The following is a 24577-nucleotide window of genomic DNA, read 5'->3' on the forward strand; positions in this document are numbered from 1 at the left end:
AATTATGCAACAGAGTACTCGCTATCCTATCGTTAGAACCACTTAACGACAAGATAAGCCGTTTTACATGTCGAAGTCGGAGTCATTGATGGCCTCAGGGGCGGGTGCTGCCTTCCCCTTTGGCTTCTCAGCGCTCTTTTCCGATTTGGAACGACTTGAGTGATGATGATTTCCCGATCGACGACTGTGACTTCGAGACTTCTCTCCTCCTTCCTTTTCCGATCGGTGTTCATGTCTCTTCTTCTTCTCCTTCTCCTTCTCTCCGTCCTTTCCGGACCCATGGCGATGACCGTGGCTGTGGCCATGACTATGACTATGACTGTGACTGTGACTGTGAGTATGACTGTGGCCATGACCGTGGCCCGATCTATGATGTTTCTTCTCCTTCTTTTCTTCCTCCTCCTTCTCTTCCTTTTCTTCCTTCACTTCCTCCTTCTTCTCTTCTTCTTCTTCCTTCTTTTCTTCCTCCTTCTTCGAACTGTGATGGTGATGTGTCTTTCCTTTGTGGGATCGATGCTTCGTGCGATGTCTGCCTCTGCCTTCGCCTTCGCCTTCCTCTGCCGGGAACGCACTCGCCAGCTTCTGCATTGCCTCGCTTTCCTCCACTTTGCCGGAGCTTTGCAGCTCCTTCAGCAGGAGACCCAGCTTCTGCTTCTTCATCGCGTTCATCGCGCTCGGCGCGTCCATCACGTTCACCAGGAACTTGCAGCCCGTGTTCACCGCGGCGCTCTGCAGCTTGCAAGCGCGGATCGCCGTGATCACCGCGTTCACCGTGGCCGCATTGTTCAAGTCCATGATCTTCGCCTCGATCTCCGACAGCTGCTCCAGCCACTCCATGGCGTCCTTCTGGATCGGCCGGCTCTGCGGGAAGCGCTTCATCATCGCCACCACCGCATCGATCATGTTCTCGTCGCCCAGCTCCTGCATGACCCGCAGATCCTTCTCGCTCTGCAGAATCTGCAGGCAGCTCGCGGCCACCGCCACGTTGCACAGCTCGCTCGCCATCATCTTGCAGAGCAGCTCGTACACGCCGGTCTCCATCAGGTCGCAATTCGGATACTTCTCCAGCAGCTCGCCCAGCGCCTTCATGCACGTCGTGCACACCTCGTCGATGTTCGCCGCCGCGTTGGTCTTCGACGCGTCCAGCATGCGGACCAGCGCGCTCGCCACCATCTGCACCAGATCGCTTCCTTCCTCGCTCTCCTCCACCGACGGGTCCTCCAGCAGGTGCATCAGCATCACGATCGCGTTGGAAACCAACTCCGGAGGATTCTCCGGGCTCGTGATCATGTCCTTCACCTTCTGCAAGTAGTCCACATCGTCGTTCAGCAGATCGCTACGCACCTGCGGGAGCTCCGACAGCACGCCGAGCAGCTTGTACATCGCGGCCTGCACGTCCGGATTCTCGCTGGAGTACAGCAGGTAGTTGGCGTTCTTTTCGCAGTCGCTCAGGAGCTCCGCATCGAGGAGCTGCGGGTTGTCCTTCACGATGTCCAGCATCACCAGCGCGCACAGACCCACGACCTCCAGATTGGGGTCCGTGTACGTGTACGTGTCCCACACCTCCATCAGCACGTTCAAGCCGCCGTCTTCGCGCACCAGCTCGCTCAGGTTCGGGAGATCGCGCAGACTGTGGATGATGCGCAACGCGAACTCCTGCAGCTCCTCTTCCTCCAGATGGTTCAGCATCGCCGCCAAGATCAGGCTCAGGCCGAACTTCTCCAGCGTCTTGACCGGCTCGCGCAGCTCCACCAGGTTGTACAGCGCCTCCAGCAGGTTCACGCAGTGCTCCTTGTTGCCCACGAAGGGACCGAACGCCTCCAGCATCTTCTCCATGCCGTTGGCGCGGAGGATCGACCGTCGGCCCTTGTCCGTTCGCGAGCTCAGCGCCAGGACCTTCAGCGCCAGGCACGTGTGCGTCTCGCTCTTCAGCTCGAACGTCTTCACCACCTGCTTGGTCACGTCGTCCGCGCCCAGCTTCTTCATCACCTTCTCGTCGGCGCCCGGCTTGGTGCCCAGCGCCACGAACCCGAGCAGGCACATGTTCAGTACCTTCACGCGCACTTCGCGCTGCCACTCCGAGCCGTCCGACTTCTTCTTCCAGCTGTTGTCCATCAGCTCGCACATCTTCGGGATGTCCGACAGCTCCAGCACGTCCAGCTCCACCAGCTCCGCAGGCTCCTCCTCCTCCTTCTTCTCTGCCTTTCCCTTGCCAGCTCTGCCAGCTCTGCCAGCTCTGCCAGCCTTGCCGATCTTGCTGGCCTTGCCGTCCACATCCAGCAGAAGGTAGAGCAGCGAGCACGCAGGGCTCACGACCTCCTCCGACTCCGAGTAGCGCAGCAGACCGTCGTAGATCGCGCGCGGCGAGTTGGCGCCCACGAACTGGGAGCGCGACGCCGGGCAGTTGCGCACCAGGCGGTAGAGCGCCTTGCAACAGTCGCTGAAGACCTCCTTGAGCTCGGTCTTCATGCACTTGAACAGCACCGAGATGATGCCCACCTCGGCCGACGTGCTGGCGTCCTCCTTTCGGTTGCACAGGGTCGTGATCACCTCTGTGATGCTGTGGATCGTGGTCTTGTTGCTGTACTGCGCATCCAGCATATCGCGCAGACCCTCCAAAATGCCCTTCGAGTCGCTCGGGTAGAAGCGGTGGAGGTGTTTGTGGTACATCAGTCGCAGCTTGCCCAGCATCTTGCTCAGCAGCGTCGCCAGACTCACCGCGATCTTGTTGCTCGCCTTGTGATGCACGCTCAGCTCCTTCGCCGCCTCGCCCAGCAGCAGGCTCAGCTCCTTCACCTCCAGAGTCGTCTTCTTACTCTCCTCCTCTTCCTCCTCCGCTTCCGCTGCCGCTTCTTGTTCTTTTGCCTCGTTCTGCACCACGGGCATCAGCAGATCCAAGCTCTCCAGCGCGTTCGTCGCCACCTGCTCGTCCGAACCCAGACGCTTAATCACCTCCAGCAGCGACTGGACGACGCGCGTCTTCTTCAGGAAGGAGGCCTTGGCAACCTGGACCGTCTTCAGCAGCGTCAGCAGGATCTCCAGCAGGATCACCATCTGCGGAGCCTCGTACTTCTCCTCCTCGAAGCACTTCACCAGCATGGTCATCACCTGCTCCTCCCAGAAGGACTCGTACGACTGCTCGTTCTCCACCACGCGCAGCAGAAGTTGCAGAATCTGCGTCACTGTCTCGGGGGTCGGGAACTTCTCCAGCAGATCCACCAGCTGGCTCACGCCCTTGTCGTTCAACAGAGGCGCCACGCCCTTGCCGTCCTCGCCCACCACCTCCAGCAGCAGATCCAGCAGCTTGGAGAACGCCTCGGCGACCTGCTCGTTGCTAAGCTGGTTGATGCACCGCGGCAGCACCTCGAACACCGTCTGGAAGACGCTGCTCTTCAGAATCGCAGCGCGGCCATCGGGGTGCTTGGTGAACACGATCAGCGCGTCGGTGCACTCCTTGATGGTGTCGTAGTAGTACCGCTTGGCCTGGTTGCCCAGAATGTCGATCACCACCTCCACCATGCCGCCGTCGACCAGCAGCTTGATGTCCGCAGGCGAGGTGAACTGCTTCAGCATCTGCAGGGTCTTCATCAGGATGGTGTTGTCGGACAGGTACTTCTCCATCAAGGTCTTGTAGTAGTCGATGATCTTCGCCTCCAGCAGCGCGTTGCGGTACTCCGAGTGCTCCAGCAGCGAGTTCAGGATCGTGCAGCCCACGCGCGACACCGCGATGTTCTCGACGTGCTTGTTCAGCACCTCCATCAGGTGCTTCAGGCCGTTCTCCACGATGTACCGGCTCGCGTCGCTGTGGTTGGTCATGTGCGCCAGCAGACGCATCACCGCCAAGACGCCCTTGTGGTCCCACTCGTGCATGCCCAGCTGCTGGAACACGATCTCCAGCACGTTCTCCTTGTACATCTCCTCGCGGAAGCGGTCCTCGTTGCTCAGCAGCGCGAACGCCGAGCTCAGCAGCACGCAGATCTGCAGGTTGTCGATGCAGTTTCGCCAGTAGACCGCCATCAGGCCGATCGTCTTCCGCACCTCCAGCGTCACCGCCTGGCTCTTCGACGCGGACAGACACACGATCAGCTCCATCACGTTCTCCACGACGTCCACCTCCTTCACGCCCAGCTGCAGGAAGTTGCTGATCTCGCCCATCACGTTCTTGTGGAACTGCGCCTCGCACATCGCATCGTTCACCGTGGGTACCGAGGTCGCGTCCAGCACGTACACTTCCTGGCAGTTCGTGCACATGTTGCGCAGCGCGGTGAACGCGTTCGTGTACACCTCGTTCGACTTCACGCCCAGCGCCGCCACCAGCGCCTCGATCGCGTTGTTCTTTCGCATCAGGTCCACCGTCTCTTCGAACAGCGAGTACTCGCGCAGCAGCTTCGCGCCCTTCAACTGCAGCGGCACGCTCTCCGGGTAGCGGGTCATGCCCTGCGACGCCATGCTCAGGCAGTCGTCATGGTTCAGAATCTTGTGACCGATCTCCTTCTTCAGCAGGAGGTAGCAGAACGTGAAGCTTCCCATGAACGTGCCCTCCACCGCGCCTTCGCTGCGCGTCGCGTTGTACACGTCGTCCCACACCTTCTCGCTGTCCAGCAGCTCCACGCCCTCGTCCGAAGACGTCAGCGAAGAGGCCAGATACGCGCACGCAGCGCCAATCTTGCCGTTGGTGTAGAACTGCCGCAGGATCTTGAACACCAGCTTCCACGAATCCTGCCACGACAGGCCGTCCTCGAACTGGAAGCGGTTGCTCTCGTCGTCCACCATGATGTACGACAGCGCGCACACCAGATAGCGCACCACGTTCTCGCTGATGTCCTCATAGCGGCCCAGGTGCTGCATCAGGAACGGCACCACCTTCACGTCGTACAGCTGGCCCACCATCGCCGCGTTCTTGCTCACATCGAACAGCACGTGCGCCACCAGCTCGATCATCTCCTGCTTGGTGTCGTACCTGCGCGCCACCTGCAGCACCACGGGCACGAAGTGCGGGAACGCGTCCTTGCAGGCCTCCACGTAGCACGTCATCGCGAGCGCCAGATCCAGCACCGCCTTCACCGTCTCTTCCTCCTCCATGTACACCTCCAGCAGGTCCGCGTACACCGCCAGGAAGTTGGCCTCCATGCGCAGCGCGCAGTTGTAGTCGATCAGGTCCATGTACTCCTTGCCCAGCAGACGCAGCACCGTGCTCAGGATCGTCGCGTTGTCCTTGTACCGCCCGATCACGTCCGCGATCGTCTTGAACGCGCTGGCGTTGTGTAGATACGGCGCCACCTGCTTGTTCAGCGCCATGTCCGCCAGCACGTTCACCGCGTGCGTCACCAGCTCCGTGTCGTCGATGTAGGCGCTCGTGATGTCCACCACCATGTCCACCACCACCTGACGCTCCAGAGGCTTCATCGCCTCTCCCGCGTCCTCTTCCTCCGTGCTGTCCATCAGATGGTGCAGCAGCTTCATCACGCCTCGGCTCACCGTGCGATTCAGCTTGTGCTTCTCCATCACGTCCACCGTCTTCTGATACACGTCGATCTTGATCAAGTCTTCGACGCACTCCGAGTCCTCCGCGGCGCACGCCAACACCGTCAAGCACGGCGTGGCCACCTCGGCGTTATCGATGAACTGCGTCATCACGTCCAGCACCAAGGGCGGCAGCTCCTGCTCCGCCAGGACGCTCGACCACTCGCTGTCCGCGAAGCAGAGCGCCAGCAGATTCACGCCCGCCAGCATCACCTCCAGATCGTCGGTCAGCTTCTGGAACGGCGGCGTGATGTTGCCCACGTGGTCCGACAGCGTCACCAGCATGATGTGCGTCTTGTCGCGGTCCGACAGCACCACGCACATCATGCGGAACAGGTTCAGACACACCAGTCGGCTGTCCGAGAAGACGTCCAGCGCCTCCAGCGCGACGCTAATGCCGTCGTTGTCGCAGAACACGCTCACCATTTCCTCCTGGTCGGTGAGAGCGGCCAGCGCCTGGCTCGCGTGGACCACCGTGTTCTCGTTCACCTGCATCTGGATCGAGCCGATCAGCAGCACGATCACCTCCGGCTGCTTGATCTTCCAGCGGTGGCTCTCGTGCTGCGAGAAGTAGTTGTAGACCACCGCCGAGAACTCCGCGATCGCTTCGCTCGCGCTGAACGTGCTGCGCGCGATCAGCACGCGGTCGACGATCTGGCGCGCCTCGTCGTCCGCGAAGCCGTCGATTATCCACACCAGCTTGCCCAGCAGCTGCATGCACAGCTCCTGCACGTTCTCCTCGCTCTCGTACTTCTTCATCACGTCCAGCACCTCCGGCACCGCCTCGCTGCTCACGAACTTGTCCGCCACCTCGGGACGCGCCAGCTTAATCAGGGTCTTGGTGATCTGGTCCAGCAGGTTGTGCGTGTCCAGCTCCTGGCCCATGACGTCGCGGTCGCGCACGTGGATCGGCAGCAGCTGCACCACATACGACACCACGTCCGAGTTGATGAAGTGGCTGAAGGCGATGGGCAGATCCAGCAGCTCCTGGAAGCACAGCATCGCCTGCTTGATCAGCAGATCGCGGTAGGCGTATCCCTGGATCAGCAGCGAGGCGTCCTCGATCACGCCCTTGTTGATGATGTTCTCGCCCAGCGCCGCCTCCGAGTTCGCGATGCGGCGGAAGATCTTCAGCAGACTCTTCTCGATCATCCAGCTGCGGATGCACGTCTTGTACAGGTCGAAGAACTTGGTCAGAATGCCCTGGTCGACGATCAGCGCGATGTAGTCCTTCTCCTTCACCAGCACCTCGTACAGACGCAGCAGCGCCAGCACGCACGGGTTGCTATCGTCGTACACGCGCAGCGTCTGGCCCAGCAGCTCCAGCATGGTCTCGTTCACCACCTCCTTCACGATGATGTTCCGCACCAAGCAGCGGATCGCCTCGCTCAGGTGCGTGATCATCTCCTTCGACACCGCCAGCTCCGCGGGCGTCATGCTCTTGCGCTGGTTCTTCTCCAGCTCCTCGCGCAGAGACGCGATCGCCAGCTCCGGCACCTCGTCCTTGAAGTAGTCCTTGCTGTCGTCGTCCTGCGCCAGGTTCTCGACCAGCAAGTAGATGTTGCTCTGCAGCTTCACGTTCGCACGGCGCTCACGCAGCAGCTCGATCAGCTGCTCCTGGAAGCGGCGATCCAGCAGGCGGTCGCCGTTGTTCAGACTCAGGACGCGCGAGAACAGAGCGAAGACGCCCACCACCGGCGTGATCACGTCGTCGTCGTCCTTGTAGTCCACGTAATCCGCAAACAGCACGTTCATGTTGCACTCGCTCATCATGTACGCGCCGTTCTCCTCGCGCACCAGCTCGTTCAGCGTCAGCGCTCCGTACTGCTGCACGTGCTTCACCGTCGGGTTGTTCGTCATCACCTCCAGCACGCACGCGATGCCTCCGTGCGTGCGGATCGACTCGCGGCAATCCTTGTCCGTCGCCGTCCGCGAGAAGAACTCCAGCGCGTAGTGCTGGATCTCCGCGTCGTTGATGAAGTTCTTGGACGCCACCACCGCCGTCTCGATGCACTCGCCCTTCAGCAGCGAGCTCCAGTTGTCCTGGTTCTCGCTCACATGCGCCAGGAGCACGCAGCTCACGCGCTGCAGCTCGCGGTTGTTGCTGTAGCTGCGCATCGCCTTCACCAGGTACGCCACCACCTCGCCCAGCGCCAGGCGCGTCGGGTCGTACTCGCTCATGTCCTCCAGCAGCAGCAGAATCTCCAGCAGCGCCTCCAGATCCAGCAGATACTTGCTCGAGCACTCGACCAGCTTGGTCACCACGTTCGTGTCCTTGAACTTGTCCTTGATCACCGGCTTGTTCATTCCGCGGAGCAGGTGCACAGCGCTCAGCACCGCGTCGCGATGCTCGCTCAGGCGGCTCAGCACCAGCACCACCTTGATCACCAAGTCCAGCTGCGCCATCTTCACCACCCAGTCGTCCTGGACCGTGAACGCCAGCAGCAGCTTGCACACGTCCGCCATGATGGCGCCATCGTTGTGGTACAGATACATGATGCTGCTGCACAGCGTCAGGATGTCCGCCTCCTCCAGACTCTCCAGACAGCGAGCCTCCGACGTGAACACCAGCAGCGCGCGGATCGACACCGCCACCACGTCCTTCTCCTTCTGGAACGCGTTCAGCACGTCGCGGATCAGGCGGTACGTGTCCTTCTCCACGAAGAACGCCAGGCAGTTCGCGTCCGTGCCGAACGTCGCCACCACCTTCACGATGTGCGACTCGGCCCGCGCCTTCTCCTGATGGATCTCCATGCACTCGTCCACCAGCTGCAGCAGCGCGCGGTTGTGACGGCCCACGCGGCTCGCCACATCCGCGGCCAGCGAGCTCAGGATGCCGCACACGTTGTACGCCACGTCCTCGCTCTCCTTGAAGTTGCCCAGCACCTCCTGCAGCACCTCCAGCGGATGCAGCGCGCAGAAGCGCTTGCGCAGCTCCTCCTCCGACTCCAGCAGACGGTCCAGCACCTGCGTCAGCGACTCCTCCACCTCGCACACGGTCTTGAACGTCTTCAGCGAGGTGAACAGCAGCTTCAGGCCGTCAAGCTCCAGCTCGGGAGGATCCGCCACCTGCATGCAGACCTCGTGCGTCGCCACCATGTTCGCCAGAGCCGCCGAAGCGTACTGGTGGATGGGCGCGCACTTGGGATGCTCCTTCATCGCCAGCATCAGCATCGCCACGCCGTCCACCTGCACGATTGCATCGCGCACCACCGCGGTCTTCGACGCCGCGAACAGAAGCTTGCAGCACGAAGAGCGGATGTACTCGGAGTCGTTGCGCATGGCGCGCACCACCACGTCCAGTCCGCCCAGCTCCAGGAACGCCATCATGTCGCCTTCCTGCGTCACGAACGCCTCCAGCAGCTCGATGCCCAGCTTCTGCACTTCCTCCGAATCCGTGTAGTTGTTCATGATAAACACCGCCGTTTCCACGATGCGCGTCGACACGCCCTCGCCCTGCGCCACGGCCGTGAACAGCACCGCCACCACCAAGCGCAGCAGCGCGATGCAGCACTCCTCGTCCTCCACATGCACCGCCAGGCAGTCCATCAGCACGTTCAGCGCCTTCTGCTCCTTGAACTGCGGGTACGTGACCTCGTTCACCAGCTCCAGCAGCAGCTCGCTCATCGTCTTCACCATCTCGCGGAACGAGCCGTGGCGAGCCAGCGCCTGCACGCACGTCGACACCAGGTTGGAGTTCTCCATCTTCTCGCGCTGCTCCTCGCTGTACAGCAGCTTCAGCACCATCGCGCCCGCCACCAGCAGACGCTTCTGGTCCAGGAAGCTGCCCATCGCCAGGATGGTCAGCATGACGACGTTCTTCTCCAGCATCACTCTCTTCGGGGCCTCGCTCGCCGTTCCCATGCGCGCCAGGGCGATCAGCGCCTCGCGCAGCACGGCCTTGTCGTTGTCGAAGAGCTCCATCGCCACGGCGATGCGCTCCACGTAGTGCAGACTCATCAGCCGAGGAATGATCGCCACATCGCCCGCGTACGCCGTGATGCAGTGCAGCACGTAGTAGATCACGCTGCTGATGTCCGACGCGTTCTCCGGCTCCTCCTCCACGTTCATCTTGCTCTCCCACAGACTCCACGTCTCGCTCACCTGCTCCGGACCGCGCTTGCTCTGGAACACCTTCGCCAGCTCCTCGCTCAGATCCACCAGGTAGAACAGCGTCAGCAGCAGCGCGCACAAAACCTCCGCCTGCTCGCGCATCGCCACGATGCACTTCAGCACCAGCTCCACGATCTTGAACTTGGACACCGTGGGCACGAAGTTCGCGTTCTGCGCGCAAATGTTCAGAATGTTGCACGTCACCAGCATCAGCTCCGCGTTCTTCGGGTACTTCTCCAGCGTGCTCACCAGCATGCTCACCGCTCCCAGGTCGAACAGCGTCTGGCACACCGGCTCGTACGCGCACATCTCCTGGATGGCCACCTCCGCGGGCAGCAGCACCGTCGGCTCCTCGCCGAAGTTCGCCAGCGCGTGCACCAAATAGTTCAGCGCCTGGTTCTCGAACAGAATGCTCTGCAGCTCCTCGGTCATCGCCAGCTCGCCGATCACCTCCATGGCCTCCAGCTGCAGCTCCACCGAGTCGTAGAACGTCGCCACCACCTGCAGCAGCAGCTTGATTCCGTCCTCGCGCTCGAAGCTGTCGGCAGTCTCGGGCACGCGCAGCGCCACCTTCAGCACGCGCAGCGTCAGCACCTGCGTCTCCTTCTCCTCGTAGAGCTTGCCCAGACTCTGGATCACCACCGTCGTCGCATCGTGCGAGTAGAGCTGGCGCCCGTCCTCATCGAACGGCAGGAACGACTCCAGAGCCGCCAGGCCGCTGCGCAGCACCGTGTTCTCGTAGCCGTTCTCCACGATCACCTTGATCACCACGTCCGACACGTCCACATCCTTCACGTGCTCCACCTGCTTGGTCTTCAGGGCGTACTTCTCCAGCAGCTCCTGCATCACCTCCTCCTGGCGACCCAGCAGGTTCAGCGCAGCGAAGCCCTTGCTGTTGATCGTGCGGCCGCGCTGGAAGTCGCGGATGCACTTCAGGATCGGCATCACCGCCTGGCAGCGCACCAGCACCGGACGCAGCTCCGCGTCCTCCGCCAATCGGCTGCACAGCAGCGTGAAGGCCTTCGCCAGGTTCTTGGACAGGTTGCTGTTCACCACCTTGATGATCAGCTCCAGCAGCACGCCGTTCTTCAGCGCCGTCAGCACGCTCCGCACCTTGTACAGGTTGAACACCGTCGAGAAGATGTTGCAGAGAATCTCGTCGTTCGGGCGCTTGATCCACGTGGTCATCACGTCCGTGAACACCTCCACGCAGTGGTTCGCGCCGAACACCGCGTGCGAGCGCTCGTCCAGCGACAGGCAATACAGCGCGTACGTGATCGCGCTCAGCGTGTCCTCCTCCGAGATGTAGCTCGAGCACAGCGACAGCAGCTCCTGCACCGCCTCGTTCTCGATCAGCTCCTTGCAGCAGTTCTCGTTCGCGGAGATGTTCGCGATGCACTGCGCGCAGTACATCACGTGGCGCACCGAGCGATCGCGACGCATCGAGTCCATAATCAGCTTCGACACGCTCATCATCGCGATGTACGTCACCACCTCCTCGTGCTTCGTCAGGAAGGCGAACGCCATGCAGCAGTTCTGGCTCATCGTCTTGTTGTCCGCGTACACGCGCAGATTGTCCACCAGGATCGAAATCACGTCGCGACGCATGAACACCTCCACGGTCTCGTCGCTGTTCTTCACCAGCAGCGCCATGATCTCCATGCACAGACCCTGCGTCTTCTCCTCGTTGATGTGCAGCATCACGTCGCAGATCGCCTCCGGCAGCTCCGAGGAGCTGATCTTCTCGTACAGATTCACCAGCGTCAGCGAGCGCGCCACAATGCGCAGACACTTGTTCAAAATCTTGCGGTCGCTCTTCAGCGTCGTGCGGATCACGCCCACCAACACGCGAATATCCGACACCGAGCGCAGCGACAGGCGAGAGCCCGCCAGGAACATCATCTTCTTCAGCAGCACCACGCAGCGACTCTGCAGCTGCTCGTTCTGGCCCTCCTGGCCGATCACCGCGATCAGATCCGGCAGCAAGGGCACGTTCAGGATGGGCTCGTACGCCTCCGGGTACTTGATCAGGGTGATCAGCACCTCCACGCACGGTCGCACCACATCCGCCGACATCGCGAACATCTTCAGCGAGTAGGCGCAGGCCTTGATCACAGAGCTCTCGATCATCAGCAGCGCCGCCTTCTTCTCCTGCGTGCTCAGCAGGTGCAAATAGGACTTCATCAGCGGCGTCTGCACGTAGGTCTTCTGGTAAATGTTCATGATGCGCACCAGCTGCGGAATCACCTGCGTGTCCAGCAGCAGCTCCGCCAGCTCCTTGTTGCGCGTGGCCATCTCCCACATCTTCGCCGCGTCCTTGTTCACGCGCTTGTTGCCGCTGAACATGTTGATCACGTCGATGAGGTTGTTCATCAGCTCCACGCGCAGCAGCTTCTTGCACATCTTCTCCGACTGCGTCAGGCTGTGGATGATCGACATGATGCTCATCACCGCAGTGTCCAGCATGTGCTCGTTGTAGATGCTGCGCTCCAGCACTTCCGGACCCTGGTAGTCCATGAACTGCGTCTGGTACTCAGGCTGCAGCACCATCTCGCGAATCACCGCCAACGCCGAGTTCTGCAGACTCACATCCGTGTGCAGATTGTCCAGAATGTTCAGCACCAGCATCATGCAGTTGTTGTGCAGCAGCACAGGGAACGTATCGTCCTGTGGGATCAGCTGCAGGCAGTGCGCGATAATGTCGCAGCACGAGGACAGCAACTCCGCGTCGTGCGTGAACTCGTTCATCGCCGCGAACACCTTCAGCAGGCCGTTCTCGTTGAAGAACAGCGTGCAGCCCATCGGGATGTCGCACAGCACCGCCTCCACGTGCATCACCGCGTTCTGCACGTCGTGGTCCTTCGCGAAGCTGTTCAGCACAGCCATATGCGTGTAGATCACGCCCAGGTTCAGCATCGTCGACACGCTTCCCTCCTCGCACGTCAGAGCGTACAGCGCGCTGTTGCCGCACACCTGGATCTCTCTCTTCGCCGTGAACAGGTTCACGTCGTTGCACAGCAGCGTCACCGCGTTCAGACGCACCAGACGGCCGCAGATGCTCAGGTTGCTCGACAGCATCTGCAGCAACTGGCAGCCGCGCGTCTGCAGGCGCTCGCTCTTCTCGTTCATCTGCAGCACGTCCAGAATCTCCTTCAGCGCCTCGTCACTGTTGTAGCGCTCCAGACGCGGGTCCATCGCCGTCAGGCACAGCAGCAGCGACAGCGCCGGCTCGCACACCTCCTCCACGGTCTGGTACATCGGCAGCAGGCTCAGCGTCAGGTTCACGCAGTCCGTCGAGTAGTACGCAGAAGAGCACAGCTTCGAGCGCGCCATCTGCACGTGGAACAGCAGATTCGAGGTCACCACCTTCTGGTTCTCGCTGTTGTTCGCCAGGCAGTCCAGCGCCAGGTTCACCATGTCATCCCCCAGCATCTTCTGCTTGTTTCTGTCCCACGCAGCCAGCACCGCCGCCAGATCCAGCATCACCGCCAGCACCGTCGGCTTCGCCTGGTACTGCTCGAAGCCGGCGCAGATCGTCTCCGAAATGCCCCACTCGATCAGCATGTCCGAAATCGTCTCGTCCTCGCCCAGCAGCGTCAGGAGCTGCAGCAGAACCACCACCACGCGCGTCTTCGAGGCGAACGTGGCCAGGAAGTCGTAGTACATCTTGATGCGGTCCTCCTCGTACAGACTCGCGTACTGCTCGCCGTCCTTATTGTTGGTGTAGATCTGGATGATGATGCTCACGCAGTAGAACACCACGCGGTAGCTCTCCTTGAAGCGGTCCAAAGCCTGCAGAGTCACCTCGCAGCCATTCGTGCCCAAATAGATCTCCAGCAAGGGATCCTCCTCGCACAGCACATTCATGCACGCCAGCAAATTGCACGTGATCTCCTCGTCATCCAAATAGTCGCTCTGGTAATACGCGAGCAGCTTCGGAATGCTGTCCAGCTTCATCATCTGCTCGCAGGCCACCTTGCTCTTGCACACGAACTGCAGCAGATAGACCGAGGCCAGCATCACATCGTGCTCCGCGTGGAAGCGATTCACGATCTCCATCACACGGCTCACGATTCCGCGAGCCACCAGCATCTCCGCCTGCTTCTGCACCACAGCCAGGTTGCCCAGGATGATCATGCTCTCGTACAGAATCACAGGCTCGTCCTCGTACGTGGTCAAGCACGACTGGGCCGTCGACATCACCTCCTCCACAGCGTAGTACTCGAACAGATCGCGGTACTGCGTCAGACTCATGAACACGGACAGCACCGTCGGCAGCTTGTCGGCTCTGTTCAGCAAGCGGAAGACGTGCAGCAGCGTCGGCACGCCCTGCGCATTCATCACCACGTACTGGCAGCACTCCATGAACTTGCACATCGCGTCCACGAACAGCAACGCGCGCTCCATCACCTCCGTGTTGTCCTTCGTGATGTTCAGAAGCGACATCGCCATGTACAGCACGTCGCCCTCCAGCATCATCTGCGCCATCTCCATCGAAGCCGTGTTGAACAGGAGCAGCAGCTGCAGCATCAGATCCACCACCGCGTCGCTCGACAGATCCGCTCGGTAGCACTTGGAGAACGCCTTGAAGAAGCTGATGTCCTCCACCACCGCGTAGTAGTTCTTCACGCGTCGCTCCACCTCCACCAGCGTCGTCAGCACCGGAATCACGATGCTCTCGTCCTCGCTGTGCGCATCCAGCGCCTTGCCCACCGCCACCAGGAAGTGGTAATCGTTGAACGACTCCGCGGTGAACTCGCAGCCCTCCGCGGCCAGCAGGCGCTGCAGAATGTCGAACAGCACCGTCTGCGCGGCCGCGTTCTCCGCCAGCAGCGAGATCGCGGGGATCAGGATCGAGAGAATGCCGCTCTCCATCAGCATCGCGCAGATCTCCGAGAACGTCATCATCGAGACGATCGTCGACGAGCCGAAGTACTGAATGTCGCGCGAAGCGGAGTGGATCGCCATCACCTTCAGCAGCTTGCTCACCACCTCGTCGTTCAGGAAGATCGTCTTGCTCTTCTCGCTGTAGCACATGTGCATGCACGCGCCCGACAGACCCGCCATCACCTCCTCCGTCTCGCCGTAGCGGTCGAAGATCGCAGAGAAGTGCTCCACGATGCCCGCGTCCTCGATCTTCTGCGCGTACTCCTCGTCGCCTGTCATGTTCTTCACGATCTCCAGCAGCACCGCCAGCAGCTGCGGTCCCGCCGTGTCGATGTGCTGAAGCACGATGTCGATGATGCCCTTGTCCACCAGCTCCTTGAAGCTCGACTTGTCCAGAGAGCACGAAGCCAGCACGCGCAGACCCGCCGCGCACAGAGCCTCGTTGTCCTTGTGGCTGCACACCAGCTCGGTGATCTCCGGGACGCCGCGCAGCGCCAGGAAGGTGCCGCAGCCATCCACGGAGCGCACGATCAGCTCCAGCACAGAGAACGCCGCGGTCAGGAACTGCTCCACCTCGAGGTGGCTTCGCACCGCGTTCAGCAGCACGGAGATGTAGTCGTTCTTGATCAGGTAGTTGCAGTAGTTGTCGCTGTCCGGCAGGTCGAAGAAGTTGCGCAGGACGCCGCAGATGGGAATCATCGTCTCCCACGAGACCGACTTGAACGGCTTCTTCAGCTTCTTGTACACACTGTGGTCATACAAATCCTTCGCGCCCTTGCCGCTGCACGTCTCGCGGTCGCTCAGCACCTCCAGCAGCACGAACAGCTTGAAGATCACCTTCTCATCCGCCTGGAACTCGCCAAGACGGTCCGCAATGCTGTTGTTCAGACGCGAACGGATCGTGTCCGCCGTCTTCACGTTGCGGCAGATCAGCGTGAACATCTCCGCGAAGCAGATCGCGTCCTCCGGGTCGTCCAACTGGTGCATGATGGTCACCAGCAGCGACATCCACTCCTGCGAGCCCAGAATCTCACCGGCCGCCGGCCAAGCAGAGAACGCGCCGAAGCAGCCGCACGCGCTGCGCATCATCGCCGCATTCTTGTCGTTCGTCTTGATCACCGTCTGCAGCAGAGGCAGCAGCTCCAGATGCATGCAGCTCGCGGTCACTTCCTCGCCGTTCCGCTTGTCCTGCAGCATGCTGGTCAGCGCCGCGAATCCGGCCGCTTCCACCTCCGCGTCCGTCAAGTAGCCCTCCATGCGCTCCTTCAGCAGAGGCAGCAGGTCGCTCTCGCTCAGCGCGCTGTCCGCGCCCTCCTTCGTAGAGCACAGGTACGAGATCAGCATGAAGCTCGCCACCATCACATCGGGGACCTTCTCGAAGATGCTCACCGAAGACACGCAGAGCGTGATCAACTCCTCGTTCACCATGTCGACGCGGTAGTCCGCGCACTCCGCAATGCGGCACATGACCTGCAGGCAGCGACGGCACACCAGCTCGTCCCGATTGGCGAGATCCAGGTACTTGCGCAGCGTCTCGCAGAACAGACGAATGCCTCCCTTGCTCACGATCGCCTTCTTGGCCTCGTCGTACTTCGTCACGCCCAGCAGCACCGTGCCCATCGGACGCAGCACGTCCACATTGTCGCCGTTCTCCGCGAACGCGCCCAAGCACTGCTCCACGCCTCCCTTCTTCGCGAAGTGCTCGTGCAGCACCGGCGAGACTTCGATGCACGCCTTCACCACGTCGCTAATCGTCAGCAGCGCCTTCGCATCGTTCAGGAAGTGCGACATGCAGTTCACAAACACCGTCATCGCGTCCTCCTTGATCAGCGTCTCGATCACACGCCGGTCGTTCGTGAGCAGCTTCATGCAGTTCATCGCCTCCGTGCACAGCTGGCTGTTGTCTGGGTGATGGCGAAGCGCCTCGATCACCAGCACCACCACATCGCGCTCCACCAAATCGCGATGCACCTTGCGATGATGCAGCATCAGCGACAGGAACACGCAGCCCGTGATCTGGCACTGCAGCATGTCCGGATAGTTCTGCATCGCCTCCAGAATCGAGTCCAGTCCGCTGTTGTCGAAGATCTCCTGCAAGGTCTTCTCGTCCACCGCCATCTCGCGCAGCAGCAGCGCCGCGTAGTTGCACACCTCGTTGTAGTTGAACGAGCGACGGAGAATGTCCTTCGTCAGCGGCACCAGACCCGCGTCGTGGTACTGCTCGCGGTGCTCGTCAATGGGCAGCATCGCGCATAGCAGCTTCAGCGACAGCGTCACGATCTCCACCGCGCGCTCGCTGTCCATCGTCCTCACGGCGCTGTCCATCGTGAGACCCGCATTCTGCTCCAGCAACTGCGCGCAGTTATAGATCAGATGCGTCTCCGAGAACGCCACATAGTTGTTGTGCGCGGAGAGATTGTTCAGCAGATACAGGCAGTTCACCACCAACTCCGCATTGTCGCTGCACTGATTCAAGGTCTGCGCCGTGGTCTGGATGATTCGGTTGTCATTCATCACCTTCGCGCACTCCTTGTTCTCCGCCAGCTTGATCAGCACGCTGATCACGTTCACCGTGATCTCGGGCTTCTGCAAATTGTCCTGGCAGATGCGGTTCAGCATGAGAATCGTCTCGTCGGTTGCGAACTCGCGCGCCGCCTCCTCGTAAGCCACCAAGGCAGCCATCAAGCCCGCCGCGCTCTTCACCAGAGACTTGCTCGTGCTGTACAGCGTCATCGACTTGATCGTCGCCTGGGTCACGCCCTTGTCGTGCATCAGCTTCAGCAACTCCATGTCGCGCTCCGTGGCCGCTTCCGACAGCAGAGAGTACAGGTACTTCACGACCATCTCGTTCTCCGCGAAGTGCACAGCCATCGCGCTGATGTCCTCCACGTAGCTCACCAGCTTGTTGTGAATGTCCTGGCGAATATCGCAGAGCCGCTTGCCGATCGACTCCAGCAGCTCGGGGTCCTCGGAGCAGGCAGACACCATCACCAGCAAAATGTCGCAGTACTCCACCAGCAGGCGCTGCACCTGCGCCTGGTCCTTCGACAGCAGCTTCTCGATGATCTGCAGCGCGGCCAGCAGCAGGTCCCTGTCCTTGAACGACTTCATCACCGAGAAGATGTGCGCCACGCCGTTCTTCTTCTGCACGAAGTAGTCGTACAGCTCCTCCACCGTCAGCAGGCAGTTGATGCAGCGGATGGTGGCCAGCACCAGCGCCTTGTCGTAGGGGAAGCGCTGCAGTAAGGTGTCCAGCACGTCGATCTCCTGCGTGCCCATCGTGCTCAGCACCTTCGGGCTGGCGCACAGCTTCGTCAGAACCTCCACGCACACCGTCTGCACCTCCTTCTTCTGCGGGAACCGGTCCATGCACCGCATCAACGAGTTCAGCTCCTTCACGATCTTCGGGACGAACAGCGGGATATCGAGCAGGGCGTTGATCACACGGTACACACCCACCTGCACGTCGCCGTTCTTCTCGTACTCTCGGCTCACATGTAGCACCTTCTGCAGCACCTTCTCCTCGGCCAGCTCCTGGCCCTTCGGATCGGCCGGAATCATCATCTCAATCACCAGCAGCAACTTCACCACAACGTCCACGTTCTCGTGCATGCTGCTCATGATCACGAACATGTGGTCCAGCATCTCCTTCACGCGAATCGGCGTTTCCGGCGTGAGACTCTTCGCCAGATTCACCACCAGATCCAGCACTTCCAGGACGAACTTTGTGCGGCGCGAGTAATACTTCAGCACCGCGCAAGTCGTGTTCAGCAGCTCCGACACGTTGATGTGCTTGAGCATGTCCTTGTTCAGCAGATTGCTGATCGCGCGAAGAGCGGGACGCAGAATGTCGTAGTCCTTCGGGAACACGTCCACGACCTCCAGCAAATTGTTCGTGATCTCCTTCTCGCACAGCGGCTCCTTCATGTCGTAGCGGCAAGACAGCTTGTAGAGAAGCTTGCAGTTCGACAGCTGGACGTTCTTCTCGCGCTTGAAGTCGTTCATCAACATCGGAATCAAGTCGAAGTTCTTGTCCGAGAACAGCACGTCGCGCATCGCTTCGCAGTCCGCCATGTACCACATAATGCCCAGAATCTTCTCGTTGATCAGAATATCCTCCGTGAACGCGCTGTGGATGTCCATGAACACGCTCAGGAACGGCAGCTTCAGCGCCACTTCGCAGCAGTCCTTGTTGCCGCAAATCACCTGGAGGATCTGCAGCACCGAAGCCACGTCCTTATCATCCGTCAAATTCTTCAAGGCGTACACCACCGGCTCCAGCAACTGCTCGTGCGCCATCTGCTCCACCTGGGTCGCATCCTGCAGGAACGCCATGTAGCAGAGACGCAGCACCGTCATGATCACGTTAATGTCCTCGGAGAACGCCAGCATGCACTTCAGCACGATGCTCACACCGCAGCGCTCCAAGAACAGCGTCAAGCACGGCGCAAGATCCACCAGGCACGAGCAGCCTTCCAGACAGTACCGCACCAGATCGTGCTTGTCCGAGAAGTGGTACATCGCGTTCAGAAGATCGCCAATCACCTTTCGGTCCACCATCATCGCCTGGTACTCCTCCACGTCCGCGTACAGATACAGAATGCCGCTCGAGTACTGCTGCACCAGCTCCGACTTCGCGTACGCCTTCTGCGTGTTCATCGCCAGCTCGCACAGATGGAAGTCCTCCAAGCGCTCCAGGTTGTTGTGGCTCAACTTCGCGATCATGAACACCACGCCCAGCAGATAGCCCAGCACCTCCGGCATCTTCGCGTACAGCTCGCACAGCTGGCACATGAACTTCAACGTGTTCGACTCGATAAAGTCAATGGTCACGAGGCCGCTCCGCAGCACCAAGATCGCGATCTGCAGCACGCGAGGAAGCACCTCCATGTTGTCGTTGTGCTCGTACACCACGTCCATGCACGCCATCAGAACCTTATTCGCGTCGTACACATTCTTCGGCTCCTGCAGCAGGCAAGTCAGCAAGCGCAGAGGCGGCTCCAGCAACTCCACCTTCTTCTGGTTGCGGTTGATGCACTTCAGAAGCACCGATGTGGCCTCCACCGCGACCTGGTGCGCGCCCTCCGGGTAGTTAATCACCAGCGAGAACAGCACTTCGCAGAAGGCCTTCATCAGCTTGCGCTTGCGCATGTAGGTGCCCAGCGAGGTGACGATCGTCGAAATACCCTTGTTCAGAATGAATTGCTTGCCCACGTCGCGACCCGGCATCAAGTTGAACAGATACTTCGCCGTGATGTGCTGCACGTACGCGTCGCTGTTGTACTTGCTCAGCAGAGGAATCACCACGTGCAGACCCGGACTCTCCACAAAGTCATCGCGCAGCTCCGACGAAGAGCTCAGCTCCATCATCATGCGCAGCATGAAGCGAGTCAGCAGCAGATTGTCGCTGTATCTCTCCAGCACGCTCACAAGCAGCACGGCGGGATGCAGCTGATGGAGCACCGCCTTCACCGTCGACGCCTTCACCAACTCCGAGAGCACGTCCAGCACGTGCTGCAGCAGCAAATCCTCGTCGGGAGACTCCTCCTCTTCCTCCTTCAGCGCGTTGAAGAACGGAATGACCACGCCGCTCACGCCAGCGAAGCGACGGCCCTCCTCCGAGTTCTCGCAGATGCACTTGAACACCTTGCAGGCGCAAATCAGCAAGTCCTTGTTGTCGCTGAAGTGCTTCATCGCGTTCGCCAGCACATTCACCGACTCCATCGAGGTCAGCTCCTTCAGCACCGCCTGTCTATCCTTCTCCATCTTCTCCTCGGGCGTCTCCTCGCGTCTCTTCGAAGCGCGGTACTTCTTGCTCATCTTCTTCTCCTCCAGCTCCCGTGCCTCGCGGCGACGACGCTTCTCCTCCGCCACGTCATCGTCGTCCAGATCGTTCTCCGCGTCCTCGTCCTCCGCCGGCGGCGCCACGCTTCCGATCATGCACGCAATCACCGTGTAGCAAGAAACCTGCATGTCCACATCCTCCGGGTACTTCCGCATAATCATCAGCAGTGTGTGCAGAATGTCCACGTTCGGAAGCGACTCCGTCACGATATTCTTGCTGGCGATCCGGTGGATCAGAGGAAGGGCACGCTCCAGCACCTTCTTGTTGCTCGCGTTCACGTGCATGTTCTCCAGCATGTCGTCCATGTGGTTCAGACGCGCCAGGCTCTCCACATCCTCCTCGGTCTTCGTGAAGTGGTCCAGCAGCTCCCAGCAGCTCTCGGAAGTGCCCGGGTACGTGGCGTAGCCCTTCAGCAGACTGCAAATGATCTCCGGCAGCATGGTCTTGTAGAACGACGGGATGGACTCCGTGGGCTGCGCCGACTCCAGAAGCACCTCCAACAGCGCGAGCAAACTCACCACCACCGGCTCGTTCCGCTTCACATGCGAGTCGTCCAGCAGCTTCGAGACAAAGTTGAAGAACTCCAGGTTGTACAGAGTGTTCAACTCGGCGGCATCTTCGCTCTCACTCTCACTCTCGCTCTGCTTCTTCAAGTAGGCGCACAGGAAGCAAGCGCACGCCTGGATAAACTCCGGGTACTTCTGGTACTCGTGCAGCTTGGAGTCGCAGATCTCATCCACGTGCTTCGTCTTCATGATCTCCAGCGAGCCCTTGTCCTCGCACAACGCCTCCAGCGTCTTGCAGACGGCGGCCAGCAGCGACCAGTTGTCTCTCGCCTCCAGCATGTCGCTGATCAGGAACTCCGTCAGGTTCTGCTCGATCAGCTGCTGGCGCGCGTCCTTGTCCTTCAGCAAGTACACTAGGAACAGGCACACGTTCTCGGGCAGATCGGACTCCGTGAAATTCTGCATCGCCTCCACAATGCTGATCAGCACGCCAGCGTTCATAATCTCCCGGACGTCCAGCTTGGCCTCCAGCAGCTTAATCAGACACATTACGCACTCGTTCATAATAACCTCGTCGTCCGAGTAACGACGAAGCGCCTCAAACACAATCCCTACGCAGGAGGTGGTCGTCATCGCCGATGCGATCTCCACACTCTGCGCCATCCGGTTGCAGAAACGCAGGCAATGACCAATCAGGTCCTTCTCGCTCATATAGTCCTGCTCCGTGAAGTCAATGAGACTCATCACGTCCTTCTCCAAAGCAATCGCGCAATACTCGTTCTTGAAGCACACGACGGACAGAATGTGGTATCCCAAAGACATCATCTCCGTGTCCTCCTTGAACGCCTTCATCGAGTTGATCACCACGGCGATTCCATTGTTCGTCACCAGACTCACCATCGACTTCTCCGTCTTCAGAATCAGAATCAATGCATGGAACGCATCCAGAGAAATCTCCAGCTTGTCACAGTACTGCTCCAGGTCGCGAATCAGCAACGGCACGCAACCCTCGCTCGCGAACTGGGCTGCGATCTCTTCACGCTGGGACGCCTCGCTGATCCACTTCACGATGCGGCTCTGGATGTCTTCCTCGCTCGCATACAAGGCCAGCTCCAAGAAGAACGGCTCCAGATTGATCTCCGGCAGCTCGGCCAAGTTGTAGAAGTCCAGAAGCGTCAGCACCAGCCGCAGCACCTTGCACGCATCCGCCTGTCGCTTGCGCAGACGAGGAATCAGCGCCATCAAGCCCATCATGGTCTGGGTACTCAGCAGCGCCTGTCGCTGGTTCGGGGAGTGCATCAACTGCTCCAGCAACTCCGCGCAGGCAGCGAAGATCTCGCTCTGGTCGACATGGTCCTTGAGCGCGCTGTAGATCGGGCCCGAGCACGAAGGCACGTTCTCGATCGAATCGAAGTTGCCCGCACGCGCGACGGCAAGCAGCGTACGGAGAATGTGGAGAGAAATCACCACGTTCTTCGTGTACCGCTGAAGCGCATCGAACTCGATCTTCACGCCCGTCGCCTCCTTCAGAACCTCGATGTTCGAGTCCTTCTTCACCATGTTCTCGATAAAGCCAGTCGCTCTCTTGATGATCTCCTCCTCGTTCTTAAAGCTGTCCATGCTGCTCACGCACAGGGGCAGCGCTCGCGTTCGCGAAAGCTCGTCCAGGTTGTCCTCATTCGCCGACAGGTTCTCCAGAATGTGGATGTGGTGCATGCACAGCGACTGCGAGCCCAGGTTCGCCTCCAGATTCGCCACCACCGTCTGCAGATAACGCTTGTCCATCACCATCACGTGCGAGGCCTTCACCTCCGTCACGTTCTCCAGAATGCTGCTGCACAGCTCCAAGTGATGGTCGGGACGACTGCTGCGGTAGAACGGCAAGAACAGCGAGAGCGTCTCGTCCTCGCTCATCTTCTCGCGTCCAGCCGGAATCTTCGTCAGTTCGTACAGCGCCTTCAGAGAAGACTCTTCCAGCGCCGTGTCGCGGCCCTCCGTATCCAGAATGCGCGTCAAGAACTCAATGATGCCAACGTCGATCAAGCCGTGACCCAGATGCGTGTCCTTCGCGCAGCTCGTGATGAAGCGGCAGCCGTCCAGCATGATATCGTTGCTGTCCTTGTGCTGCAGAATTGCCTTGATGAGACGCTCCAGGCTTCCACTGCTCGCCACGAACTGGTTCTCGTCGTTGCTGCAGCACGCCAGCACATGCGTAGCGCAGCGCACAATCTCCTTCTCCTTGTCGAAGCGCATCACCGATCGGATGCACACCTCGGGAGCCGAGCTCTCGATCAAGCTCTTCACACAGCTCGGCCGCGAAGCCAGCTTCGACAGCAGCAGCAAGCTCTTCTTCTGGATCTTCGAATCGTCGAAGAAACGATCCGCCGCGTAAACCACCACAGGAATGGCTCCCAGATTCAGGAGAGCGTCCGCGTTCGCAGCGTCCGCGTCGACGTAGGTGATCAGAAGCGTGCAGCCACTCAGCTGCGCGGGAGCGGAGGAAGTGTACTCCTTCATCGAAGAAACCACCTGGTCCATGCTGATGGGCAGCAGCGAAAGCAGCGACAGCAGATGCAGACACTTCTCCACCAAGGGCTGATCCTGGTAGTAGCGCATCAAGCAGTTGTTCGCAGGCGTGGCGATGTCCACGCGATCCACGTACGGCTTCTTCGTCGGCTCGGCGCAGAAGAACACCAGGAAGTCAATCAGGATCGAACACACCTTCATGCTGCTCGGAATCGCTCCCTGCAGCAACTCCGCCAATCGCTGAAGGACCTCCATGCTCAGAATCGCAGCCTCCCACTTCGACTCCTTCAGCGCCGTCAGCAGCAAGCGGCTCGCGCAGTAAACGATCTCGTCACTCGAGTAGTTCCGCACCACGAACAAGCCACAGTCCACCGTCTTCTTGCTCACCAGGTCCTTCTTGAAAGCATTGGCCGTGTCGCGCTCCACCAAGCAGTTCACCAACGACAACGCATACACCAAGTACTCTTCCCGCGAGTGCAGCACGTCCAACGCTTCAAGCACAAGGCTCACCACCGGTGTGTTAACCAGAGTGAACGTCACGCCCTCGCTTCCATAGCGAGCCAGGTTGTCGATCACCTTCAAGGCTCCAGCGTAGAGATGGATCGAGTCGCGCTTCGTCTTGTACGTCTCCGCAACCTGTCGCAGCTTCGCCACTCCGTTGTTGCCCGTCAGCTGCAAGTGGCTGTCGATCACGCAAGTGTTCCGATCCAAAGCGTCCAGCGCCGCCTCGATGATTCGAGGATTCTTCATATACTTATCGACCAGAACCAGAATCGTCGTCACCACGTTTTGATCCTTCACCAACGACGCGTAACCGTGAGCGTTGCCAAACATTTTCAAAATGTCGATGATGATCTCCTCGTCCTCGCAGTCGCTATGCACCACGCGGGTCGCGATCTTCAAAATCTCCTCCAGCTGGACCTCCATAATCAGTACGGAGCGAAGCAGATTGCCGATGATGCACACGCAGCAATGAACGATCGGCAGCTCCTTCTCGTACTTCTTCATGATGGACAGAATCGCGGTCGGAACCTCGTTGTTCAGCAGGGAATCCGCGTAGCTCTTCTCCTCCGAGAACATGCGCATCACAATGCACGCAGAGTAGATGAACGAGGACTCCGTGTACTTCATATAGTACCTCAGAACCACGGTCAGCACGTCCTTCTCCCACATCGTG

General features: G+C 60.0%; 1 protein-coding gene; it reads right to left on the minus strand.

Moving 5' to 3' along the window:
- Positions 1–24577, minus strand: part of GSBLH_T00002129001 (uncharacterized protein) — a gene marked incomplete at its 5' end in the record, with an annotated part of 29739 nt that continues 5162 nt past the window's right edge. The window contains one exon of the mRNA XM_013040653.1: positions 1–24577. This exon is cut by the window's right edge and continues 5162 nt beyond it. Within this exon, the coding sequence (XP_012896107.1) occupies positions 64–24577 (24514 nt within the window). The 3' untranslated portion in view covers positions 1–63.

Source organism: Blastocystis hominis, assembly GCF_000151665.1.
Source record: "Blastocystis hominis, Singapore isolate B (sub-type 7) whole genome shotgun sequence assembly, scaffold_16".
Lineage (NCBI taxonomy): Eukaryota > Bigyra > Opalinata > Blastocystidae > Blastocystis > Blastocystis hominis.